Source organism: Echinops telfairi, unplaced genomic scaffold, assembly GCF_000313985.2.
Source record: "Echinops telfairi isolate 266 unplaced genomic scaffold, ASM31398v2 ScPeMD7_41;HRSCAF=154, whole genome shotgun sequence".
In the NCBI taxonomy this organism is placed as follows: domain Eukaryota; kingdom Metazoa; phylum Chordata; class Mammalia; order Afrosoricida; family Tenrecidae; genus Echinops; species Echinops telfairi.
Window position 1 is genome coordinate 344,722 of NW_022103939.1, and position 27,051 is coordinate 371,772.

Below are 27,051 nucleotides of genomic sequence, written 5' to 3' on the forward strand. Positions count from 1 at the left end.
CCGGGAGCAGTGCCCACCCTTTCTCCCCGGGCCCCCTACCATTTCAGAGGTGGGAAACTGGATCTTCATCTCATGCAGAACTTTATTCAGAAAAATCCACTTCTGCTGGAAGGTCCCCCACACCTCTAGCAGGGCACCTGGGAGCAGGCAGAGGGATTTTGGACGAGACACCAGTGTTTGGGCGTCCACAAAGGGCACAGCTTGCTCTTGCTGTGAACTCTTGGGAGTGGGGGCGTGGAGGTGGGCCACCAACCCAGCCACGTAATTCTGGCTCCACAGGAAACACCTGGTTCCCTCCTTCCAAGACTTAGTCTTGAGGGAGGCTTTTGCTTTGTCTTTCAGATACGCCCCCCCTCATTGATGCCCCCTGGGATGCTTCCACCCATCAGCCCACCTAGAAGTCTGCGCTCACCCAGGCTGTGCATGATGGTCATCCAGTCTAGAGCTGTTTTGTGCAAATCACCGGACTTTTGGGTGGCCAGGATCTTGAATAACATCTGGAGACTCTCCTGGATGGAGTCCAGCAGGCTGCTGCAGTCTGGAGAAAGAGGAGGCTCCGGCTGAGTGGAGCTGGTGGTCAGATGGGGTGAGGACAAAGGTGGGGAGTGGGGAGGAAGAAGGGGAGTGAGCAGTCAAAGTGACCTGGGATCCCTTCCAGGGGAGGCAATGGCAGAGGCCAGAGGCCCTTTCTACCTTTGGGAATCACGAAGCTTCTGGCAAGGCAGCCCTGCTTTGGAGTAGAGCAGTGACAACTGAAACAACACACACACACACACACACACACACACACACACACACACACACACACGATGCATTACAATCAGGCTTCTAGCCTGATTAGTCCCCCATTTAGATATTATGAGTGTTGGGCTTTATCCTTAGGTAAACCTACTTATTTGAAGTTATTTGAAGAACTTGAACCTCTAGTTTAAGAAGGGATTCTAGTCCCCTACATTACTTGTTCTATAGGAAGAAAGCCCATTCTGAGATGAAAGTAGCACTGGGAGAAAGGCTGAGGGCCAAATCCTCTTCCATAGTTTTGGCATAAGGGCATGAGCAGTTGGAACTTCCAAGGACAAGGCCTTGGCCTTATGCTATTCAAAGATTTATCCCATCAGGGGAGACTGAGGCTAAAACTGAGTCCTAACTAGAGTGAAATGTCTTGGAAGAGAAGCAAGAAAAGAGATTAATTCAGACAGAAGCAGGATTCCCCAAACAGTCCTTTAAAACAAATCAACCAACCACCCCAAAATAACCTTTAACTGCCAATGGGTTGATTCAGACTGAGCAATCCTAAGGGACAGGGTATAACTGTACTGTGGGTTGCTGAGACTGTAACTGTGTGCAGGAGTAGAAAGCCTCATCTTTCTCCCATGGAGCAGGTGGTGGATTTGAACTGCTGACCTTGGGGATACCAGTCCAACGTGTAACTCACTACACCACCAGGGCTCCTCCAGACAGCTCTCCTGGGAAGAAAATGCTTAGTGTCCTGCTCTTCAAGGGAAAGAACTTCTCTACTGCCTGGAAACAGTGTTTCTCTGGTCCCTCTCTCTATCCCCTTTACTTACTCTTTGCGAGGTGTGGTAGCAAAAGGGTATATCTCTTATTCTCAAAAGGGTGTGTGACAACCCACAATCCTCCCTGTGGCTCTCTGAGAAAGTGTACTTCCAGTTTCTTCTGCATACTCAAACCCCAAATTGTCCATTGATTTTGAAAAGGTTGTGAAGAGGTGGTGGGAGTCTCATTTAAGCCTAGATCTAGGCTGCATCCGTCAACAAAGTATATTAAAAAAACCCATGAAGTTGAATTGGAGAATGTTTTGTTGTATGTTTTTGCAACAGTTAAAAAAACAACAATAATCACACACACACACACACACACACACACACACACGAGTAAAAAACGCATGGTATCTTGGGGGTCATGATTCTGATATTCATAGATCTCAAGCTCGTCTCTCGAACACACACAGACTATTGCTCCCATTAGCTGAAATGTATACTCAGCAGTTGTCAGGGTGAGCTTGCCAACTTGTCTGTGGGTGTTATCATTTTAATTACAGAATTTAGTCTAACATTAATATGAATCCCTGAAAAAATGGATGGATGGGGAAAGAGATGCTGTTTCTATAGAAACTATGAAAGTTTTGGTCAAGGTGAATTAAAAAACGAAACCCATTGCCCTTGAGTGGATGCCAACCCATAGTGACCCTATAGGCCATGCTATGAAAGCAAGTGTGAGCAGGTCAATTTCAAACGATCGGGAAATCATCAGGACCTTTCAGTTGTCTTCATATTGCTACTTGATTTGATAGAAACCGAAAGTGGAAACAGGAGACAATGCGTGAACCGTTTGATTTGGGCAAGAAAGGCAGTGAGGCACTTCCAAGGACAAGGCCTTGACCTTAAGTTGAAAGCACATAAATACATATTTATATGTTTTAAAATAAAACTCTTAAGCCATGAATGCACCATAGTTTATGATTTACCTGTTTGACTTAATTTCTGGATTACTGGCTGTGTTTCATTTGGGTTGGAGAAGCGATTTCCTCATCTGTAGGCAACTCCCCAATGATATCACTTGGTACTTATGCATATGCCTTCCTGTGCCCTCTTACCATGCAAGTTAGGCAAACTCCTACTCCTTCCAGGTCAGCACGAGGGCCTCTGCCGGAGGGAAGACTCTCTGAGCTCTCCCTTATCCTCTGAAACTTTACTGCCCTGAATAAAGTGCGCCATTATGCACTTAGCTCTCTAGGACTGCCTATCTTTCACTGGACTCCTGAAGGCAGGATTGCTGTCTTGTCAACCTTAAAATCTCCTCTATTTGGCCCAGAGGAAGCAGGTGAGTTTGATGAGAGAATGAATGAGTGGGACATAAAACCAGACTTCAGGGTACAGTCTAGAGGACAGGGCCTTGAAGATGGAGAGTTGACCATGAGAGATGTCTGAGTGTGTTTAGAAAGGGAAGGGAAGAGTCTTTGCTGAAGGACTTGGGGGTGGGGAGAGCATTTGGGACGCGAGGAACGTCCCAAGATAGGAAGACACTGTCAGAACAGACGAATGTCTCAGGCTATCAAGTAAGGACAGATAGTGGTGGGTGAAGTGCATACAAATGGTCCCCAGCAGGAGGCTTTCACAGAGCAGCCAGGCCTGAGGCTCACCTGAGAGAATGAAGGTGCCACTATCCTGACATATTACATCCCACTGGGGACCGCGGAGAGCCTGCCTCTTGGAGCGCTCTGCAGCTGGGGGCTCGTAGGGTACACGCAGAATAAAGTTGAGCAGCCGCAACTGACGTGCTTCCCAGGACCGTTGCAGCGACCGTAGGCTGTCTTGAGCACGGATTCGATCATTTTCACACTGCCAGATCTGGAAGAGCTGGGTCTCAGGAACCAAGACTGGGAAATGGCTTAAGGGAGATCCTAGGAACTAGCACTTAGGGATTGGGCCTGGGCACAAGTCAAGACCCAGAGCTCAGAGGAGCATCGGTCTTGGGAATGCAGGAAACATGGAGTCATCTGGCTTCAGAGATGACGTCAATGGCATCTTAACTACTTGGAAGCAAGGCTGTCCCCAGAGTTGGGAAGCCCACCTTCTGCCAAAGCTCCAGCCGAACACACAGTCATCAGTCATGTGTGCTCTTTTCCAACAGGGTAAGGAAACGTGTTTGGGGTAGGAGTGGGGGCGTTGTCTTCCTGTGTGACCACAAGTTCTGAACTGCCCTCCTCCAGAAACTACATATCAAACCCTCCTCTGGAGCCTTAAGAAGAATACCCACACCCTGCACCTAGGCCATTAACTTCACATACACCTCCCCGCCACTCCCCTCCCCACATCTTCTACATGCCAACATTCACTGCTTCCTTGTCTCAAGGGGCTGCTAGGCCTTTAACTGGCTCAATTAGAGCTTAGCAAACAAGTCCTGGAATAGGATCCCTCCAGGTCCTCCTGTGAGCCCACCTGGTTGATTCGATCGGAAAACTCCAGCAGTGGACAGTTGATCAGCTGGCCCAATGTTAGGAGGTCCAGATTAATGAAACTTCCCAGCCCTAAAGCTGGAGGCAGGGAGGACAGCATCAGAACCCCATCCCCTAGCTGGCAGGAGCCCACCCATATCTCAGATACCAGACCTAACCCCAAGCCCAGAATCCAGATCTGGGACCCAGAGCCCAGACCAACCCAGCCTCACTGAGACTGAGTGCAGATCTCAGAGTGCAAAACTAGAGCCCAGAACCCAGAGTCCTATGCACACTTTGGAGCCCAGAGCTAAGACCCCAGCCCAAAGCCCAGGTCAGGTCAGATGAGGTCAGAAGAGATGGTCCTATAGCACAGTGGAGGTGGTTAGAAATGGATGGATCCCCAGGGAAGAAAAGAGGTTCGGTATCTGATGAAAGGAGCAGCCTAGGGACAAGAGGCATTTTTGTCAGGAGCAGCAGAGAAGTCAGTTCTGACAAAGGTCTAGCTGTTACATCATTCCCCATGCCCCTCCCCTGACTCTAAGGAAACCCACCTCGCAGGAGGGATTGGCTGGGAGGGTTCTGCAGTTGCAGGCTGCTCAGCTTGATGAGCAGTGGGAGGTAGCTGCGGAACTCCTCCAGCATGTGCAGGCAGCAATGTAGCACTGGGTTCTGCAGCTCCCAGCTTGTGATCATCTGGGTCACCTCTGTTAACCAGGTGTGTGTCTTCTCCATGGCCATCGCAAAGTTGAACTAGAGGTAGAAGGCTTCTCACTTCTTGTTGGGAGACCCTCCCCACCTCCACCCATGCAGACCTTCTCCCCCAAGGCAGGAGCTCCAAGGAAGGGTGTCAGCACCTTGATAAAAGCCATGCACTTCCACTCGCTGATGTGCTCTGAGATGATGCGGTACAAGTGCCAGATACGCTGCTGCTGCACGATCGGACGGGTCCCACAGGCCGGCAGGGGCAGAGGCGTCTCATCCCCTGTGGGACAGGCTAGCTGAGGCCTGGGACTAGGTGCTGGGGCGTGATGGGGGTGGTCAGTGAAGAGCCCAGAATGGCAGAAGGGAGGGTTCAGCAGGAGGGGTCAGAGGGCCCAACATGTTCCATATGCAAATGGAGTAAAGGAAAACTAAAGTAGGAAAACGGAAGGTCACTTCTACTCCAAAGCACTGCCATTCCGTTGGTTTCAACTCTCAGGGACCCTAAAGGATGGAGAAGACCTGCCCCCATGCGTTTTCGAGACAGGAGTTCTTTACGGAAGGAGAGAGCCTCGTCTTTGCAGGCCATCCCAAGGAAGTGGGTAAGACCAGGAGAACAGCATGAAAGGGAAGCAGTCCTCTTCTCTCAGTCTCCAGCTCAGGCCACTCCAGCTACATCGGTCTTTTTCTTGTGGCTCACATACACCGGGCATCGTGCTCTCTCCTACTAAGGGCCCTTGACTGGCAGTTCATTCTTTCTGGAACACTGTAAACTATAAAGCTAAATCCCTCACCAAAGTCAAGTCTTTGCTCCAAACAGCCCCTTAATGAGGCCACCCAGGCCCCCTCGCTCAAAAGTGCTATCTATCTCCTTTGCCTTGGACCCTTCTTACTGCACTCAGTTTTCCCCCAGGTGACTTACTGTTTTCTAACAGCCTACATACTTTTGTTATATTGTAGGCTTATCACTTGCCTTTCTTTACCAAGCTATTGGATGATCTGTGAGTATAAGCATTTTTGACATTAGTTCATTGACAGACTACATGGACCAGGAAGCTTGCCAGAAACACGGTAGACCAGAGATCCGTGTTGAAGGGAAGAGCGCTCAGCCCAGGGAGAGCTCAGTGAAATGCGAAGGAATAAAGGCCCAGCCCACATAGAAGAACATAAGCAGTCCCCTGTTGGGTTGACCTCGGGCGAGAATTCCCTGTCTCCTGGTTTATGATCGGCCGTGAGATCGGTGTCAAAAGTAAGTTATTATGAATAATCATTATAATGCTGAGGCTTGTAATGTCCTCAAAAGAAATGGGACTGGGTTGAAGGTTGTCATTATAAGACTGCCATCCTAACTTGTTTGAACTCTTCGATGGGCGGAGAACATGCTCGGGAACAGCATCCATCCCGGCAGCCTTAGCCTGTTAATAGACAGAGGGTCAACAGACTACAACAGCTCTGACCCAACACTTTAAAAGGACAGCAAATGTAAGCTCCTCTAGTCTCCCTTTGTCTCAATTCAAAAGACCCGGCTCGGTAGCCATATACTCTTTGATGGGAATGATCTCAACATCAACTATAGGACAAACAACTCCCTCTGTAAGATCGCTGCAGACACATGAAAAGATAAGTGCAAACTGGGGGATTAAGAGCAAGTATCTTTTGGTGGAACAGTACTGACTAGGGCAAAAAACAACAGACTCTTTGCTTTCCCTGGTAGACTGTGAGTCCCTTACTCTAGTACACCAGCTGACATAGCTGAGGTCTGAAGGGTTGTATCCTGAAATTTTCCCTCAAGAAGGAGACTAAAGAAATGAGTGATTCCCGAGGCTTGCACGGGGACCCAAGATCCTGAGTTCCAATCCTCAGTGGGAGGAAGGCTCTGTCTCAGGCAGCCAGGGGAGAAAGCGGGGGTGCTCAGTACCAGTGAAGGTGGCATAGGCATGGCGCAGTTCACTGAGGTGGCTGACTGTGCTCTGAAACTGACGCTCCAGTGAGATGAGCTGGCATTCGATACTCCTCTGCTCTTGCGTGGGGTCCATGAAGGGGCTGGACACGGCCTTCTCAAGCAGGACGTCCAGCTCCACCAGTGCCGCTGCCATCAGCTGCTGCAGCTTGGGCACAATGGCATGTCGCTTGCTGAGTAGGAACTCTGCGGCCTGGCTTTTCTCAAATTGAAATGCCTCCCACGTGTCCAGCAGCTTCAGGGCAAGCAGAGGACAGTCAGGCGGATGTCGTTCTGGGGAGGGGAACTAGATGGGGAAGGGGCAGGGGTGGGGGTGGGGAGATAGGTGACTCCCTGAATTGCCCTCTCACCGAGACATCCAGAGCCTCGTTTTCAGCACTGAAGAGGTTAAATTGGTTCCGGATGACTTCGTGGAGTAACCGTGTGTATTCCACTCGATCCTCCAGTTCGGTGTTCTTCTCGTTGGCCTCATTCAGCTGCAAGGACTATCAGATGAGATCAGCAGCCCCACACCCCCGCATCCCACTTTGGTCTGGTGGGGGATGGGGAGGGGTTTGGTCATTCTCTTGAGACTCTAGACCCCAGCAGGAGCCTTGTAACCAGCTGGGATCAGAGGCCATCTGGCCAGGCCTCTGGATAGGTAGCAAGGTTCTTTGCCCCCCAGAGCATCCCCCTGATGACAGGGCACTGTGTCTCTATGTGACTGCATGCCAGGGAGAGCAGGACTATGGCTCTGGCAGCAGGACAGGCTCTTAGTCGTCACAGCAGGGCCTTCCCCTGACATGAGGAAACCGAGGGCCATGTGAACAGGGGGAGAGTTTGCAAGGGTCCAACACGTAGCGAACTCCTGTTAGGAGTATCGAGCACCAAAGGAAGACCTGAGGAGAGTGTGTTCTGAGCGGGATGGGTGGACCTGGAATGGCGAAGCAAAGGGCATGGGGCAAGCCCACCTTCTGGGAGCACCGCGCAATGGCATGGATGTCCGAGTTGATGGTTTGGAAGATCTTCATGAAGTCCGTGAGCTCAGCTATCAGCTGCTGAGTGCGGCTCTGACACTCATCCTGCAACTGCGCAAGAATGTCATTCCTGATCTTGTCCAGCTTGGAATCTGGAGACAGGAGGGGGGCCGAGCATTAGCTGGTATGTCTCAAGAAGAAATACAGAGAAATAATGTTGGGAGCAAGAGGAGAAGCAGAGCTCAAAAGGAAGCCAGACTATGAATTCATTCTGACACTCATTGAATGCTCACCGGATTCCAGTTCAGCATCCAGTGACCTGGTATGTATGTGTACTGTACTGAAAGGCAAGAGCGAGGGGGTGAGGCTGAAAGCCTCCCTGCCCTCAGAAGCTCATCATAGGATGGCAGGGATGAGCAAACAAACAGATTACCAGAAACCAGTGTGATAAACACTCTCCGAAGGCCCAGGGCACCTCAATCTGGTGCCAGGAGGAGAGGCTTCAGGAGGCTGTCCTCACAGATGGGGACATTGAAGGTGAATGTCTTGAGCGGTCAGTGCTCACCGGGATAAAGGCATGCCAAGTAGATAAGATATGACTTTGCATGGGCAAAGTCATAAAAATGACAAATTCACGAATAGCAGAATGAAGAAGATTTCTGTTTGGGGAATCTCACTTACCAATGTTCTTGTAGAAGAGATGCCCCAGGGACAGTATGATCTGTCTTTGGATTTTAGGCATTACAGAAGCTGCCAGGGAGGTGTGGGGCTAAAAGGTAATCTTGGAAGCTGCCCTTGGCAACATGTGTAATCGTATTGCCTTGTTGGTATTGTTAGGTGCACAGGGACCCTATGCACAACAGAACGAAACACTACCTGGTCTCGTGCCAGCCTCCCCATTGTGGCTGTGCTTACCTGCGCCTCAGAGGTCAGGAATCACAACAATATGAAATTTGTCAAATCTAAGATGTCGCTAATTATGAGAAGCACGTTGTTTTTATATGCCATTGAAAATAAGAAAAAATGATGCTACCTAAATTCTGGCATGCCATTGATCATGACCTCATTGGTCCAGAGGTGGTTTCAGCAAGCACAGAACAGTAAAATACAGGATATATAGAAACACAGTATAGAAACACAGGATACAGTATGCCAAGAAACATATTAGTGCATACTTACTACCTGACAGGCACTTTATCAAGTGCTTTGCCTGCATTCACTCATTTAATCCTCACACAGCTATGAAGAGAAGGATATTATCATTATCCCATTTTGTAAAAAAGAGCTGTGGTTCAGCAAGATTAAGTAACTTGATCAACACCACACAGCTACTATGCAGCAAAGGGCAGATTCAAGCTTAGGTAGCCTGGTGCCACTCTGTCGTGTTTTCTGTTTGGAGGTGTAAGACGTAAGCCAACCTACTCCGTCTTGTGCATCGCTGCAAATTAGAAGGTGGGAGAGTGAGTTCTGGCTGCAGAGGAGGGAGGCCTTCTGGAGACGACTGAGACACTGTGTCCAAGGTGATGAGCACTAAGGATTGAGATGGAGAGGGAAAGTGGGGAGAGAAGGGGAGGAAGGGGAACCAATCGCAATGATCGACACATAACCACACACACACCCCTCCAGGAAGACGAAGATGAGAAACCATGGGTGAAGGGAGACAGCAGGTCGGTGTAAGATATGCAAATAATAATAATCATTTATCAAGGGGTCAAAAGGGTCGAGGGTTGGGGAGGGGGGAAAAGAGGAGATGAGCCCAAGAGCTCAATAGAAAGTAAATGTCTAGAAAAGAATGATGGCAACATATGTATAAATATGCTTAATACAATTGATGTATGGATTGTTATAAGAGCCCCCAGTAAAATGACCTTTCAATCAAATTTTAAAAAAGAATTGAGACAGAATGCCCAGCGTGTGGGATACTAGCCTCAGTTGAACAAAGCACTAAGGGTATGAATTCATCTTTTTTCAAAATGTCCCTCTGCTCCATGACCAGGCCACTGCCAGGCTATGGCTTTTGGAACCATGGCATCTGGCAGATAAAGGCAGACAGGGGCTCAACAGTGACACCCCATGGTATCAACGAGCAGCGGCAATCGCTTCACAAACTACCAGGACACCTTGGAGCTGGAATTTGGAAATGGATAGCGAAACCGACTTGAGCGGTATTTGGGAGGCAGAAAAATGGAGAGGGCTTAGTAATCAGTTGAACGTTATGGGGTTGGGGAGAGGGAGGAGGCAAGGGTGACCAGGCTCCTGGTGAGACCAGCTGTTGAGAGTAGAGAATTGTGCCATTCATTCACTGCTGAAGGGAGCCAGGAAAAGGAGGCGCAGAGCTGGAGACTAGGAAGATAACATCTCATCAGTGGGAAGGATGAGATAAGACAAAGGGAGGTGAGTTCAAGTGAAAAAATCATTAAGCACTGACTGTGCGCCAGACTCAATACTAGTATCACAAATAATATCTCCTCACTATAACCCTATGAGCTAAGTATTGTACGCTCACGTTGAAAAAAAATTTTTAACAAGAGATGTTCAGTGATCTATAGTCATGAAGCAAGTGACAAACAGCCAGTATGTGAACCCCTATGCTTTTCTCTCTCCATCTGCTCTTTGTAAAGAGGCCAGCTGATTCTAGACTCCGGAGCAAGAAGCTAACAAACTAGAAAGAGAACACAGACTTCCAGAGCAGCAGTTGGGCAAAGCCTGCCCAAAACAGGGCCTGAAGAAAGCATACCATTCAAGGTCCTCCTTGATCCTACCTTGCCAGCCTGGACAAAGGGGAGAGTGGGGTGGGGGAGCGCAGAGAGTTTTCATGATCCCTAAGATACAGAAGTCTTTGTGGCACATAAGATGAGGCATGAGCTGATGTCTGTTGAGCAAAGGCAGGGGAAGCCAGGCACTTTCCAGAAAATGGCTTCAGGTACAAGCTCCCAGAACTCCCATCTTCAGCAGGTTCTGGGAGAGTCTCGGTAGAATGGGGACATCCAAGTCTGTTCTACTGCAGACTCTCCCCAAGTTGGGCTCCTAGCCTAAAGCAAATAGCCTGTCCACAAGAGGAGACATCTTTCTCATGGCAAGTGCCAAAGAGACAAGACTAGATCTTGAATCTGATTTCTCTGAAAGCCTTAGATACCAACAACTGGGCCTTGGCCTAGTGGGGTCAGCAGTGACATGAGACCACTGGTAGTGTACTCTTCTGCTTACATGGGACAAGAGACCACTGGTAGTGTGCTCTCCTGCTAGCAGTCACAAAAGTGTAGGAATCATGACGTGAGATGGCTGTGACAGAAAACTGGCCAAAGAGAATGCTTCCAAATACCCCACAGTTCCAAAATGGCAGAGGCTACCGAAGCAAACCAAGAGTTGGCAGCTTGTGTTGAGGAGTAAAGGACTTGAGACTGTGGGTCAGCCTCAGGCAATGTGGAGGCTTCACTAGACTCCAAGGATCTACAATGCCAGCAGGGACCAAGGTGGGGTCAGCAAGGAAGACCAGGGCCAAAATGTGAGGCCTGACTACGCCAAGAACCCAAGTCAGTTACAGCAACCTGGAATCTATCAACAGCAGATGCAGTAATGTCAGGAGGTCAAGGGCCAGGCAAAGATGCATAAAATCTTGGTGAGGGTCCCGAGAAGTAACAAAGACAAGCACACAGCCCAGGGACCCTCCTCCAACAGCAGGTGCCACCTTAGAGAGGAAAAGGAGGAGAGAACACTTAAGAACAAAACCAACCATAACCAGGCTGTGAATTTTGAATTGATGGATGTTCAGGACAGACTAAATCAGACCCAAAATGATGATTTTAAATGAAAAGCTCTCTCTTTAACTGGGAAAGTTAGGTTTTTCTTTCACTATCAACTTTCACAGAAGTTAGGACTACAGAGGAAACCAAGATCCCTTAGAGGGAATTCCAATTTTTTGTACTCCACATTGTAAGGCTGAACTCTGCCACAGGTGGGGAATGCAGCACCCCAGATTCCCAAGAATCTCTGTGCAGAAACCAATCCCAACAGCCTCCGGATAGGATAAGACTGTTTCCATCACATTTGGTTTAAACCGCTTCCATGTCATAGGACTAGAGCATTTCATGCGGCAGGAACACGATTCCTGAAGAGCCAAGGCAAACAGAGCTGTCCTCTGTAGTGAACACACAGATCTGTTTTATTATACAGGAAAGGGGCTGTGTCTTGGAGCTCTGGGAGGCTCTGTGGCTCCATTGAGGGTCCTGAGCCAAAGGTCCCTGAAGTACACTTCAGGCCTAGGGAGGATCTTGTGAACAGAGATAACCAAGGGAGTAGGTAAGAGAGGAGGACTGGTAGTACTCACCCATCTCTGCCTGCATCTCATGGCAGCTCAGCAGCAACAACCTGCCTTTTGTAATCAACTCGACAGGCATGGTGGAGATACGGGCCTGCCAAGTGTTCAGGCGGCTCACTAGGGCTCTGTAGTTCTGGATGGGACAGCCTTTCATGGCTTCCAGCTTCTGAGGCCCCCAGGTTTGCAGGAATTCATAAATGCCAGCTATCCAGTGATAATTTCTGCAAAATTCCTGTACTTCGCACAGCACACCCTATGGGCACACAAGACGTTTAGGGCAGATGTAGGTGGCTATGATGGGAATTGAGGGGCCTCACCCTGCTCTTCAAAACCTCTATTCTCACCTCCATCAGGGCCTGTTGTATAGTCATTGCCTGCTGGATTTGGGGGTTACTGTCAAGGTCCTCCTGCAGCTGCTTGTAATTAAAGGGCAAGAATTGGCCCCGCAGGTGGTACCCACGGACCTGCAGGCCTACAGTATTTGTACGAGACTTCCAAGGCCACACCAGTCCAATATCCTGGCCACAGAAGATTCTCGCAGCATAGCTGCGCTGGCCCTGGGACCTGGGCATCAGGAAGGCCATGTTTGAGTCATCCTCTTCATATTCTGCTGGTGGAAGGCATGGCATAATTATCAGTGAGTACCCTCCAGAGCCCCCACACAACCTCCTTCACACCAAGTATATAAGTACACCACACACACACACACACACACACACACACACACACACCTTTATCATTGAATTTACCCATACATCTACATCACACCTATAGAACACCAGACCCATGGAGGAAATGTATGTTACGAGTTCATACGCAAAGAACAGAATACAGTCTAGCTAATAAAAGCAAGGAAAGGAACCACTGTAGATTATTAAATGGGTCAGAATAATTGGGAGAGCTGAGAAACAAAAACAACTAAGACTCTCTACCTGGTGAATTGGGAGGTCATCGACACATTGCCAGTTAGAAAAACACACCAGCAAAATGCATGCATGTGCTCTGCCTCTCTCTACCATTTAACTAAATTCTGGACTGAAGTCTCATTCATGTAAATCTAATTGCTGTTGTCGGGTGCTGCCAAATTGGTTCTGACTCATAGTAATCGTATATCAGTCTAATCAGTGGATCCTAGATCATGATACATAGCCACAAGGGGCTCTGGGAAATGTAGTCTGTAGCATTTCGCCATCGGCAGAAGAGAAATGCACACTGAAAAGAAATTGGAAATGATACTGAGCTTGCCCGTTCTCAGTACCTGCCTTAAGGAAAATCCTTGAACTTGGTCTCCACCTTAACTTTTTAGGAACTAGTTATATGCCAATTTTGATATTTGTGTTTAAAACTTGGTCTGAAAGGAGAAAACCCACCAAAAAAATGTTCAGAAACTAGATCCACACTACCAATACCAAACCACACTATCAATATTGAACCACACTACCAAGGCTCAGGTCTCTTCTTTCTAGGCTCTCTCGCCCGGTGCAATGCCTTTAAGTGCTATCGGTTTTCGCTAAGATTTAGGCCTCTCCCTGAATCCCAATCCCATCGAAACAATCCCCGACTCCACATCTTCACATGGTTCACGTGGATGTGTAACATGTAACTCCAACTTCACAGGTCTCAAACCAAGCTCCTCCTTTCTCTCCACCAATGGTGCTCTTCCTACAGTCTGCCAATGGCAGTAAATGGGAAGACAATCCTTCCAGTTGCCCAAGTGAAAAACTACATACAATACCTCCACCCATCACCAAATCCCGTTAGCACTACATTCAACATACGCTCCGAGCCCAAGCAATTCTCCCACCTCGGGGGCTGCCCTCACCCAGCTCAGGCTCCCGTTATCTCGCACACCACATTCTTTCAATCTCCTCCTAACGTGTCACTTTGCTTTGGCCCTTGCCTCCAACATCTAACCCTCTTGGCTCCACATCAGAAGAAGAATCTTTAGAAATAAGGACAGGAGGGTTTCTGGGGAGATGGTAGTAGTGTTGAAATCTCCCAGGTTCTCGTGGAACAAATACATAGTAAAATAAAATAAAATGAATACATAGCATGTTCACCAAAATGATAACAAAAGATCCTCATAAACCCTAAAACACAAGTGGGTGGGGACTAACCACCTCCAGTCTCAAGGTTCACATGGGAGGAAAGAAGCTGAAGGGAACATTGAGTCACTGGACAGACCTAAGAATAGGACACTCCCAGACAGCCAGCAGGCATTCACTAGAAAGCAGAGGACCAATTGGGAAGAGCAGGTGAAACTGGAAGGGGTTTGGTTCACTCCTATCCCTGGTGTCTGTTAATGTGAGCTAATTTGAAAATAGAGTCTTTCTAAGTTCAATGAAATAAAGAAGTCCTTCTACTCCCATAAAGAGTTACATTCACTTTGGATAGAACTCTAAAGAATTCACAGGGGCTGTCGCACCCTGTCCCATAGGACCACTGAGAGTCGGATGGAGTCTATTGGATGGCAGTGGGTTTTGAGTTTGCCCCTTCTGATCTTTGTCCTTGGGCACATGCTGCCCTTTTGATAACTCTAATATGTGTGTCGTCCCTCCACCCCCCACCCCCACCCCAGTGTTATTGTTCCCTGTAGACCTAGTGTTTGGCTGACAATTGAGCCATGGGGGTGAGCTCATTTCCAGACCAAAGGAACATAGCCTCTCATGATTTTGAACTTTGTTCTACATTTTTCTCTTACCCTATTCACGAACTTTTTGAGTCCCACAATGAAAAAGGAAAGAAATCCTGGGGTGGGATGCATAACTAATCCACACACTCTTCATGTTGAAAAGCATCATTTCAAAAGTTAGATGGTGCAGAAGCTTTTAACCACCAGCAGAGGGCAAAATTACCTCTGTGTTAAAATGAGCTCCCTCCATTTAGTATGAGGATTTCTTACAACCTTTAACGGAGACTGGTGACCGTGGGGAAGGTCATTGGCTCGAATCCACCAGCTGCTCCAGGGGAGAAATAGGAGCCTATCAGCTCCTGTAAAGATTTACATCCTCAGAAACCCTCTGAGTCGGAATCAACTCGAGACGGCCGTGTGTTATCCCCTAGGGTGGTGGAGGTTATAAGCAGTGGACGGATTCGAATAATTTAACAACCACTTTGCTTCCCTAATGACCATTTTAAGTATAAAAAAGATATCCTGAAAGGGAGTTTGTTATTTCCTAGTTAATACTTAAATAAGAACAATAAAAAGGTACACAAAACTAAATTATCAGAGTTTTAAAATATTAATGAAAACATTAATACCTGACAAAAAACAATATAACTATTATTAAGATATGCTCATCCGACTTAATTGGCTTTTTCACTTGCAATATTCTTCGTTTTTTCATTTTTATCCAAGCATAATTGGCTGTGATTCTTTTCTCTGTAGAACTAGGATCCCATTCCTTTAGAGGCAGGTCAGTTAAACAATAGTCATTGTGTTTGACAAATTAGAAATAATGAAAAGAGGTGACTTCTCTTCTCTGAACATATTATATTCATCTTGGAAAAGCCCCTTTCTGTTCCTACTGAACTTATAGTTCTGACAATATTTTTAGCTCTTTAAATACTTTCAGGAATTGCATAATTCACTCAAATAGCTCTTGGGAATTTGGGGCATAACACAAAGCTGAAACAAATTAGAGTGTCACACTCTGGTTATTTGGCACTTTTTCCTCTTTATGCTATATATTTCTTTACTGAAGTAACAAAAGCAAGGAAATAAAAATGTAGCATTTCATCCAAAGGATAAGTTTTATGAAATGAATGAATAAATATTAGAAGCATAGTTCCATCAAATTTTTATTCCTATGGATGGAATGAATATGCTGTTGTGCAGATGAACATAACAAAAGAGTAAGGAGCTGCTGGAAGAAAAGGGGACTGGACTCATAGTTTATAACATGCCCTTCTTGCTATTTAACAGAGAGCTATTCATCAGCTCTATGTCAGAATTCCTGTATGGGTTTGTGTGTGTGTGTGTGTGTGTGTGTGTGTGTGTGTGTGTGTGTTTATCTATACATGATAGGCAGGACAGGCGATCATATGGAGACAGCAACTGATCCCACAGTTCCTGGGGGCATGGGAGGGGATGTGGGAAGTGGAGCCAACAAGGATGGGTACAGGGGAATAGTAAGTGTTCTAAAATTGATGGCGAGGAGGGAGTAGCTTTTCTTGCTGTGTTTGATCCATCAAGTTGTATCTGAGGAATTACTGAGAGGCAAAAGATGGGTAAACATGATAGAGGGGCAGGAGGGAAAAAAGAAAAAAGAGGAAAGAAGAAAAAAATATGTAAATATATGTGTACTTGTGTGTGTGTGTGTGTGTGTATATATACACACATATATATAGATATAGATATGCAAATGCAACAAGGGAGCAGATGGACTTTGGGCCTCTACTTAAATCTTACTTCAGTACAAGAATGGTTTGTTCCAATAAGGCAGCATTATATGATGCTAACCCCCCTGACACGATTGCTGAAGACAAAATGGATGCATAATCAGGTGAAGAAACCTGATTGCGCCCAGCTATTAAAAGATATAGCATCTAGGGTCTTTACAGTTTGTAGATAAAAAATCGACCATCTAGCAGGGAAGCAACAAAGCCCACATGGAAGAAGCACACATGGGAAGAGGTATCAGACGTTCAAAAACAAGCAGCCAAATTGATTTGAAGGGGCGTGGATGTAGTGGAGACCCAAAACCCACCTGTAAAATATTTGGACAGTCCCTCACAGAAGGGCCACATGGAAGGGATGCTAAATCAAGGATGCAGTATAGCACTGATGAAGCACATAACTATCCTCTAGTTCTTTAATAGTTCTTCCCCTTACTATTAGGGTTTTTATTTGTTTCACCTTATTGATCATGTTAGATTTATGTATGTTCATTTGTATATTTAAAATCATTAGGTACATGAAAATCAAGATAGATAACTCTTCAGAAACAGTAACAAGAGTAATGGTTCCCTGAGGGTATGGGAAGAGGGGTGTGGGAAGGAGGGTATAGGGAGCTGATAGCATTGATAATTCCACTCAATGGGATCAAACAACAGAATTGTATGTGAATGGCTATATTGGATTGTGTAAGACATGGCAAAAAAAATTATAGGAGAAAACAATAGGGTTCCTGGGGAGTAGGATCGGGCAGGGAGGGGATAAGGGGAGTTGATATCAAGGAGCCAAAAAGAAAAACAAGTTTTGAAACTGATTATGGTAGCAATTGTACAATATTGCCTGATGTGATTGAACTATGGAATGTTATGATATCTGTAAGAGCTCTCAATAAAATGATTTAATAATAAAAATAAACTAAATAAAGACGGGGGGGGGGGGGGCGTCAATGTCAATAATGAGAGTAGAGATATCAGGAGGGGAAGGGGAAGGTAGGGGAGAAAGGGGAACTGATCACAATGATCTACATAAAATCCCCTCCCTGGGGAACAGACAACAGGAAAGTGGGTGAAGAGAGCTGTCGGACAGTGTAAGATATGAAAAAATAGTAACAATTTATAAATTATCAAGAGTTTGTGAGGGAGGGAGGGAAGAAAATGAGGAGCTGATACCAAGTAGAAAGAAAATGTTTTGAGAATGATGAGGGCAACAAAGGTACAAATGTGCTTGACACAATGGATGGATGGATGGATGGGGATAGGAGTTGTATGAGCCCCCAATAAAATGATTTTTTAAATAAATAAATAAATAAAAGGAGTTCCCGTGGAGCTGTCAGTAAACACTGGACTCCCCAAATCAACCAAAGTCACTGCCATTGAGTCAGTTCTGACTCTGAGTGACCCTAAAGGACAGGCAGAACTGCCTTTTGGAGTCTCAACACTAACGCTTTACTGGAGTGAATCTGCTGAGCAGCGTATGGTTTAGCCCTGCTGGCTTTGCAGTGAGCAGCCCAAAGCATACCCATTACACCAAGTCAGTGGGTTCAAACTTACCGGCCTGCCTGCAAGCCTCCTGTGAAGATTTACAGCAGCAGCGAGTGAGTCGAAATCAACTGGATTGCAGTGAGTCTGATATGGTTTATAACCAAATGAAGGTTCCTATAGGAACTTACGTGCATCATATGTGAAATCTCAATAAACCATTGCAGAATTGTTTGAAGAGTAAATATAAAATAAATATAAAAGCAAATAAACACAATAGACAATGCCCTGAGAGAAATGGAAAGTGAAAACATGAGTAATGACAAAAGTTAAAACAGAAATGTTGTTATTGTTAAGTACAACAGATGAAACGCTGCCTGGTCTTGGGCCATCCTCACAACTGTTCTGCCTGAGCCACTTGCTGCAGCCATGGTGTCGATCCAATCTTCGTGAGAGACTTCCTCTTTTTTGCTCCACCTTACTAAGCATGAAGTTCTTTCCTGATAACAGGACCAAAGTACATGAGCATTCTTGACTGTACTACTGCAAAAAATGGCATAGAGTTTTATTAAAGGTTTCAAGAGAAAGGGACAAATTTTAGAGATGAGTAACTAGGATCCAGCATAAAGACAGCAGGTGTCCCTGAAGAAGAAGAAAAAAATCAAAACAAGAGACGAGAATAAATATGGACATATAAATCAAATCTGTAGGATATGCTGAGTCTCTCAGATTCCTTCTCTTGAGAACTTGAACCACATCAGCCACATACACAGGAAATGTTGATGAAGGGTCATATAGAGTCAAGGATAGAATCGTCACCACAGAACCAGTGAATCCTAAGTCTTATAAAACTAACCGAGAAGGAAGCAGATGTCGATGGAGAAGAGCCCACTGGGTAAGACGGAGCCGGGGAATTGGGAAGATGCACAAAGAACATCGAAATAGAAGGATCAGCAGTGATCTGAGAGACAGGAGTGCTCATGGTAATCTTTTAGTTTCCATTTCTGTGAAGCCCGGTGCTGCTACGTCTTTCCTGTCCTTGAATATTGATGAGTTTCTGTTCAATGAGTTCCAAAACGGAAGACAAGGTTAAAGAACTATGACTCAAAGTGCCAAGACCCAATAAATTGCTTAGGCAATATAACCCCCACCCCACCACCAGCAACCACAAAAACAAAAACACTTCCATCGAATCAATTTTGATGCATAATGATCCTAGACAGAGTTTCTGAGGCTGTACATCTTTCCTGAGGCAGGTAGCCTCATCTTTCTCCCCTGGAGAGGCTGGTGGGTTTGAACTACCCACCTTGTGGTTAGCACATTCCCTTGAACCATCTGAAAAGATGCAAGCAGCATGGCATTCCAGTCCTGAACACATTAGTCCACGTTGTTCTTTTTAAAGTGGAAGGGATAAACTAAGACATTGCAAGAGAAGATTTTACTTTTGTTATAATTTAGAATAAAAGTTCAATGGTTTTGGATTTGGATGACTTTTTTTGGCCATTCAAACAAAAAGACTGCTAAATAAATATCTGTGAAACAAAGGAGTACAGAATATACTAAAGTACTATAAAGTGTCAGGGTTAGCTAAGTTTTTAATAACAGGAAGACACTCTGCTGTGTGTGTGTGTGTGTGTGTCAGTGTGTGTGTGTGTGTGTGTCCGTGTGTGTGTGTGTGTGTGTGTGTGTGTGTGTGTAATGTGCTAAGCCCCATGCCACCAGATGTACCACCTCCTTTACTCTTCAAACAATTCTGCAAGTTAGATATTTGGGGGATCCCCATTTTACAGAATAGGGAATTCACACAGGTGCATAGAGTTCGTGTTTGAAGCAACATGTCTCTGAACCCAGAGTTCTTCTACTTTCCACTGTACTGTGTCAAGCAAATATCAACAGCCTCCATATGCCTAAATTCCTTTTGGGGAAAAATAGACCCCAAATGGTATGTTGTAGAATAGCCTCCTTTCAAGGATCCTACTCCTCTTTTCTCACCTAGTTCCTAAAACTAACTTTGGGTCATTAAACCAGCTTCCAGAAAACATAATAGGTGAATAGAAATTGGAAATGGCCCCTACACATCAAATGCAAGGGTGTATTTAATGCTTGTATTTGTGAAAGAGTTGTATTCTAAAACAAAGAAAATGTGAAGCTATATATTTCCCCTGATGTTTGAAGATCAATAACAAATGATAACTTACCAGGGGAAGCCAGCCCCTAGCACATCATTAAGGGTTCAGTAGGTGCAAGTGTACAGCGATAATAAGTAAAGATTATAGTACAGTTATAGAGAGCATGAGAGATAGAAGAGAAATATTGAAATAAATGGAGTCAGACACATTTCATAGTAGCATGCTCACCTCAGCCCTGCTTGGTGGTCCATGTGGAGAGAGAAAGGTAATCTTTAATGCTAACCAAGGCTTTTATATTCTCTGGGGACATGCAAGCCCCCTAATTACAGGGGAAGACATACATCATAGGAAGGGGTTGTGTTATAGGTAATACAGTAATGGGAGGGGGTGATCTAAGAATATCCACGCAATAGGAAGAGGAGGGATTGGGGGTATACATGTGGCAAGATGGGCGGATACTAGATACAGGATGGCAGCTTAACTTTGGATGTCACAGAGCCAGTTTGACCTGTTCCTGGCTCAACTGATAGAGACCATTATCAGTAGGGTGTGAACTCCACCTACAGGAGCCTGTCCATTGTCTTTGAACAGCAGGTCTACCATGTAGTCTGGTGACTAACTGCCTTCAAGGAGGATGTCTGTAAGCATCTGACCTCACCCCACAATAACTGACCATCCTAAAATAGCTCATTAATTGCTCTGTGCAAAATGAAAAAGGGCTGCATGAATCAAGCAAATGTTGGACAAGTACAGTTCTTCCAACAAGTACAAATTAGCCTAGTCCTCAACGTCCAGGTAGATGAAGTGACATGCATGGCAGTTTAGAGCAGCAGGAGGATCACGTACTCAACACGGTTTCAAGCCCCGCCCCCCCACCTTTTACTGAGGTCCCTGCACACAGACACATCAGCAAAAATCCTTCCACCGGTGTGTAGTACCACAGGCTAGAGCTGCTCCATTTACATCCAAAGCCTGAATCCCAGACTGTAGAGCCTCCTGCCCTCTTCCTGGGTCATTATCACTCTACACTCTACATTATCACTTCTCCCTCCTTCCAGCCCACTCTTGGGCTAGATTTTCTTAAATACCTTGGGGATCCAGGGAGTCCCAAGAACTCTGGAGGTGTGAAGACTGGATCACCTTCATGCCAAGATATGGAGAAGGGGCAAACATGGAAAACAGTGAGTGATTCAGATCAGGTTGAGGGCCTCTGATTGCGAAGAGGACAGACGGGAACTGGAAATTCTTACAGTCAGCCCCCTGCCCTCCCAGACTACCTGCAGGGCAGAGGCCTTCACATTCTGTAGGCCCTCGCTTAGAATCTGCATCATCTTTTCAATAGCGGGCACATGAGACAGCTGGCCACAACCATCAAAGACCAACTGTGCTTTGAGGAAGGGTTTCTGCCTTGGGTTCTGTAAAAGAAGAGTCAGGAGAAGTCGTGGGACAGGATGTTGATGTTGGTAGCCATTCACCCACTCAGCCTGTGACTGCCTGCCCAGCCCCACACATGCCACCCACCACCTCACTTGCAAGTTGTTGGCCACAAAAGAGGTTATCTCCTTCTCCATGATTGACACAAGGTTCTGGCAAATCATGTAGTCTACCAGGCGGGCAAGCTGTCCCAGCTGCAGCAGCCAGGCCTCCGCCTGCTTCAGCCTCTGCTCCAGCTCTTGGCGCTGTAGCCTCTGGAGGAATATAGAACCCTGGCTTTTCCTGGTCTTCTTGCAAATTAGAACTCGCTCCTGCAGGCCCTGCTGCATTTGGTACGTGTCTTCACGAATCTGCCAATAGAGAGTGGGAAACTCACTGGGGTGGATCGGAACAAACCCTCGGAACTTAGAATCTAGATGTGTACATCTAAGGGTTTTAGAACCCCAGGAATCTCAACATGGCCAGAGATGGGGGGACATGGCATGAAGATCATAGGCTGGGGGGCTGTGGTGTGCTGGAGTCCCCAGGTAGTACAAGTAGCTATGCACTCTTTGCTAATTTGAAGGCTGGAGCTATGAGTGTACCCAGAAGAGCCTCCAGAGAAAGGCTTGGTGATCTACTTCCAAAACACAGTCACTGAAAACCCTATGGAGTGCACATCTACTCTGACACAGTTGAGGGCCAGTGGGTTAGGGTTTCTAATGTGCCCGTGTGCAGTACCCATGGCCTGGCCTATCTGCTGAAAGTCTAGATAAACTAGTTTGCTAGTATCTCTCTCCCTCTTTTTATCAGTGCTGCACTCTCTTCATTATTTCAGCTTTATATTAAAGTTTGCCCTCTAACATAAGACAATATCATGCTGATGAACCAGCCACCTCACTCCCGCTAGATGTCCTGGAGCCCACATCCTAGAGTTATTTCTGAGTCCTACTTATCCAATCTTTCTTTCTTTTTTTTTTTATCCAATCTTTCTTTTACAAATGTATATCATTTAAATAATTATGTTATACATTGTAAACCTCTCTATTTGCATGTGCATACATTTTCTATCTAGGGTCCAAATGGAACTTTCAATAGATAGGCCTTTTAAAAGTAACACAATGAAAAGTAAGTAAGAGTGCCAAATGGCTAATCGACATATGAAAAGATGCTCAATGTCATGGGTCATCAGAGAAATGTCAATTAAAACCACGATGTGATACTACAATAAATATAAGGGAACATTCACTAGTTTGGCTAAAATTAAAGACTCAAGCAATACCAAGGGCTAATGAGCATGCAGAGCAATAGGAAGTCTCCTACAATTGCGGGGAAAATGTAAACTGCTACAACTACTCTTGAAAACTGCCTAGTACTGTAAACCACACACACACATACAAATATATACATTATTCCAGGGATAAATGGCCAAAAGAAATGAATGTGTGTGTCTACCAAAAGATAGGTAGAGCAATGCTCTTAGTGTTATTCACAATAATAAAACAAACAAACAAAAACACTAGACCCAACCCAAATGTCCATCAACTATTGTTGCTGTGAGGTGTCATCAAATTAGTTTAAATTCAAAACAACCCCATATACAACTGAATTACACTAAACACTACTGGGTCCTGTGCCATGCTCACGGGAGCTTTGTGGGAGCCCATTGCTGCAGTGACTGAGTCAGTCTGTGTAGAGCAGAAAACTCACTGCAGGATGGAGTGGAGAGAAAACTGATCCTGAGTCTGAACAAACTCTGAGAGTCTTCCTCTTTTTCCCTGCCTCTCTAACTGTACCAAGCACAATGTCCTTCTCCAGGGACTCGTCCTTCAAATAACAAGTCCAAAGTGCACGAGATCAAGTCCCGCTATGCTCACGTCTAAGGAACAGTCTAGCTATACTTCTTAAGACAGATTTGTTCTTTCTCCTGGCAGTCCCTGGTCTAGTCCACATTGTTTACCAGCACTGTAATTCAAAACATCCGCTCTTTTCTAGCTGTCATTATTCACTGTCCAGCTTCTGCATGCATGTGAGGTGATTCAAAATGCCGTGGGCTTAATTTAGGCACACCTTAGTCCTCAAAGTGATATTTTTGGCTCCCATCTGGGCCTGCTTTGCTAAGCTCCTGAGCTGCTGACTGTTGGTGACCTGCCCTGCTGTTTGCTGCCTGTGGGCAGGCTCGGCCTGCATTGCCTGAAGGGAAGACTCAGCTGTCTGCTTCCTTGACCTTGGACCAGGCAGCCCTCAGGACTTCCTGGTATATTAACTATTCCATGGAAGTGAGTTGAACTGAGCCCTCTGTACTGCTGTGTGGACAAATTAGCTGTTATATTCCTTTGTGCTGTATAAATCTATGTATCTAGCTATCTAGTCCTGGTTTTGTTTCTCTAGAGAATCTTGCCTAACATAATACCTGTGGTTATAATCCCATTTGAGAATGGGCTGTCTTTGCTACATTAATGAGGCAGGATTAGTGTAAATTGTACTTGAGTCAATCTCTTTAGAGATATAAAATAGGCTAAGTAAAGAGAGTGAAAGAGAGCAGGAGAATGAGTTCATCACGGGGTGAGATAGATGCAGAAATGTGGAGATCTCCACAGAACCAGGGAGCAACTAGAAAGACAAAGACCGCCAGTAGAACAGAGGGAGTGAGAAAGCCCTTCCCAGAGAGGATGGAATTCACACTTGGAACCTCCTAAACCAGGGGTTCTCAGCCTTCCTCACGCTGCGCCCCTTTCATACAGTTCCTCATGCTGTGGTGACCCCCCAACCATCAAATTATTTTCTTTGCTACTTCATAACTGTAATTTTGCTACTGTTATGAATCGGACAACCCCCGTGAAAAGGTCATTCAACTCCCAAAGGGGTCGCGACCCACATGTTGAGAACCGCTGTCCTAAACGGTGAGAAAATGTCTATTTGTTAAAGCCACTCTCTGAAGGTATGTCTGTTATAGCCCACTAGATAACTGAAATCATAAGGAATAATGAGTAATACAGAAAAATACAGAAAAAGGAAAACCTAGGGTAGGATAAGGAATTCTGGGAGTGAGAGATCATTTGACCACTTCAACTTTTTTTTCTTTTTAATTATAGGTATTTAAAGTACTTACAGAACATTGCAAACTTGTTCATGATATCTAATTCTAAGGTATCCAAACATCCACTGTTATATATAAGAAGACTGATAAGATTTCAGCCAAGAGGGAATTCCTCCTTGCAATGGAAATGTCTTACAGCCAAAGCTATCTTTGAGACGCCAACGGTTCTTTTCCCGGTAATGAACCAACTCTCATGACATCTAGAGCAGCATGCAGAAAAGGAAAGCCTGGTTCAAACCGGGCAAGGTGGCCCACTGTCTGTTAAGATCTCATTTTTTGCAATATCTGGTGAGTGCCCTGTTAGGTGACTGGCCTAACTGAAGATGGCGATTAGCCAGAGAATTGTGTGAGTACCCAGCCCCACCTAACAACAATCATGACAATAAACCAATAAACCAAGGGCAAAGGGGTCTCTAAAGCATGACAAGCAGGGCACATGTCCTGGGAGCCACTTGAAGGGGATGTCACTGAGCATTTTCTATTAACCTTTGCTGTTTCCAGAGCCGGCTGGGGAGATCATTCTGCAAGTTACAGCTAGTGGTGTCACTACAAGTGCACGTGGGAATGTGGATTGCACTGGCTGACACTGGCAGAGGAGCGATACCAAAGTGGTGGTCTATACATTTTTGTGCTGTGTTTCAGCGGAATTTCATAATTTAAAAAATTAAAATGCCCTTGAAGTTAGTTATAACAACAAAAAACATTTGTTCATTAGCCCAGCTTCCATGTCTCAAAATCTCTACAAGACTTAAACTCTATGGGACTTTCTTTTAGAAACTTCTAGTGTGTCCAGGTCAGAGCTGTCACCATTGCCCAATTACAATGACACTGGGAATGACTTGGTGACATCTGCACGTGTGTGCTGTAGTCACACCCTGTTGTTTTTGTGGCTGCTGGTGTTTTTATAATTGCTGATTTTGTCAACTTTTCTGGTGCTTTAACTACAATGTGGTAAAATTAGTAACTGTGAAAGAACATCGGTAACTTTTTTTGAGAACAAAGTAGTCATTAAGAGAGCAAGGAGAAAAAAAAAAGTAAAGACTTCCACTTACACACTAATAATGCTGATTAATACTGTTGTAATTCAATGTAGAAAGATTATACAAACTGATTTTGCTGCTAGTATTCATACATAAAACCTGAAGTTATTAATTTAAGCTACTTAGTAGCTTTATTTGTCACATAGTATTCTAGGAGTAAAGTTGGTAATAAACACTGCTAAGGATTCAGTATGATCTGGTATAGGAGAAGGGGGGGATGACACAAGCTCCCTGGTGCCAGTGGCTAAAACTAAGGCCTTCATATTACAGAGCTCTCATGGGTCAAGGCAGACTGTGGGATCCTTTTTTTTCTCCCCCAAGTACTTATTACACAAAGCTTTATCTTTGCGCTATCTCAGCATAGCAATCATGGCAGGCAGAGAAACATTTTTTGCTATCTCGCCGGGTCTGTGTGGGAGCATTAATTTTAGTGAACCAGAGACTTGGAGAAATTGCCTCAAGGAGGCCTGCCAAGTACATTTTGATGCCCACTTCCCACCTCTTTAGAGGCTCCAGTCATTCAGTCAGTCCTTGTCCTAAGCTCCCTCTGGCTCCATTCAAGACCAACTGGTCATCTCCCCTCCTCTTGGACTCTGCTTCACCATTCACTGTGTGCATGCTGGAGAAGTGGAAGTTGGGGAAGGAAAGGGGAGGCAGGGGAAGGAATGGGTGTTTGGTCTTTATATTCCTTTATCTTCCCTCGTGGACACAAACTTCAGGATTTCTAGTGACTATACATTAGAATTCATGGACTACCAGAGGAAATGTTTCAACATGCTAATGAAGCACTGACTCATCTTTGCCAAGAAATTTGGAAGACAGCTACTTGGCCAACTAACTGGAAGAGATCCATATTTGTACCCCTTCCAAAGAATGGTGACCCAACAGAAAGTGAAAACTATAGAACAAAATCCTTAATATCACAGGTAAGTAAAATTTTGCTGACGATGATCCAACAACAGTTGTAGCAGGAGGTTGACAGAGAGGTGCCAGAGGTTCAGGCCAGATTTAGAAGAAGACTTGGAACAAGGGAGACCACTGCTGATATCAGATGGATCTGGGCCGAAAGCAGAGAATACCAGAAAGATATTTACTTGTGTTTTATTGACTATGCCAAGGCATTCGACTCTATGGATCATAACAAACTATGGAGAGCCTTAAAAAGAATGGGAATTCCAAACACTTTATTGTGCTCCTATAGAACTTGTATATGGATCAAGAGGTAGTAATGCAAACAAAATAAAGTAATGATGCATGGTTTAAAATCAGGAAAGGGGTGCATTAAGGTTGTATCCTCTCACCATGTTTATTCAATCTGTATGCTGAGCAAATCATCAAAGAAGCTGGATAACATGAAGAAGAATGTGCCATCAGGGCTGGAGGAGGCTTCTTAATAACTTAAGATATGCAGATGACACAATCTTGTTTGCTGAAAGTGAAGAGGACTTCACGCACTTGCTGATGAAGATTGAGGATTGCAAATTGGTGGTGAGGTGGGTGTGGGAGGCCTGGTAGGGCATCATCAAGGGGAATGTAACAAAGAGGAAGTGCTGAAGCCCTGGTGGGGACTGAGCATGATAGTGGGACAGGAGGAAAATCAA

At 45.5% G+C, this 27,051-nt stretch overlaps 1 protein-coding gene across 1 annotated transcript in view; it reads right to left on the reverse strand.

Annotated features, from left to right (window-relative positions):
* The window catches only part of DNHD1 (dynein heavy chain domain 1), a 71,362-nt gene that overhangs the window by 25,767 nt on the left and 18,544 nt on the right, over positions 1–27,051 (reverse strand). The window contains 14 exon segments of the mRNA XM_004717127.3: positions 40–137; positions 413–538; positions 3,164–3,371; positions 3,963–4,057; positions 4,513–4,711; positions 4,816–4,943; positions 6,579–6,879; positions 6,881–7,096; positions 7,571–7,728; positions 11,904–12,147; positions 12,239–12,504; positions 20,986–21,037; positions 21,175–21,312; positions 21,427–21,681. Of these exon segments, the coding sequence (XP_004717184.3) occupies positions 40–137; positions 413–538; positions 3,164–3,371; positions 3,963–4,057; positions 4,513–4,711; positions 4,816–4,943; positions 6,579–6,879; positions 6,881–7,096; positions 7,571–7,728; positions 11,904–12,147; positions 12,239–12,504; positions 20,986–21,037; positions 21,175–21,312; positions 21,427–21,681 (2,484 nt within the window).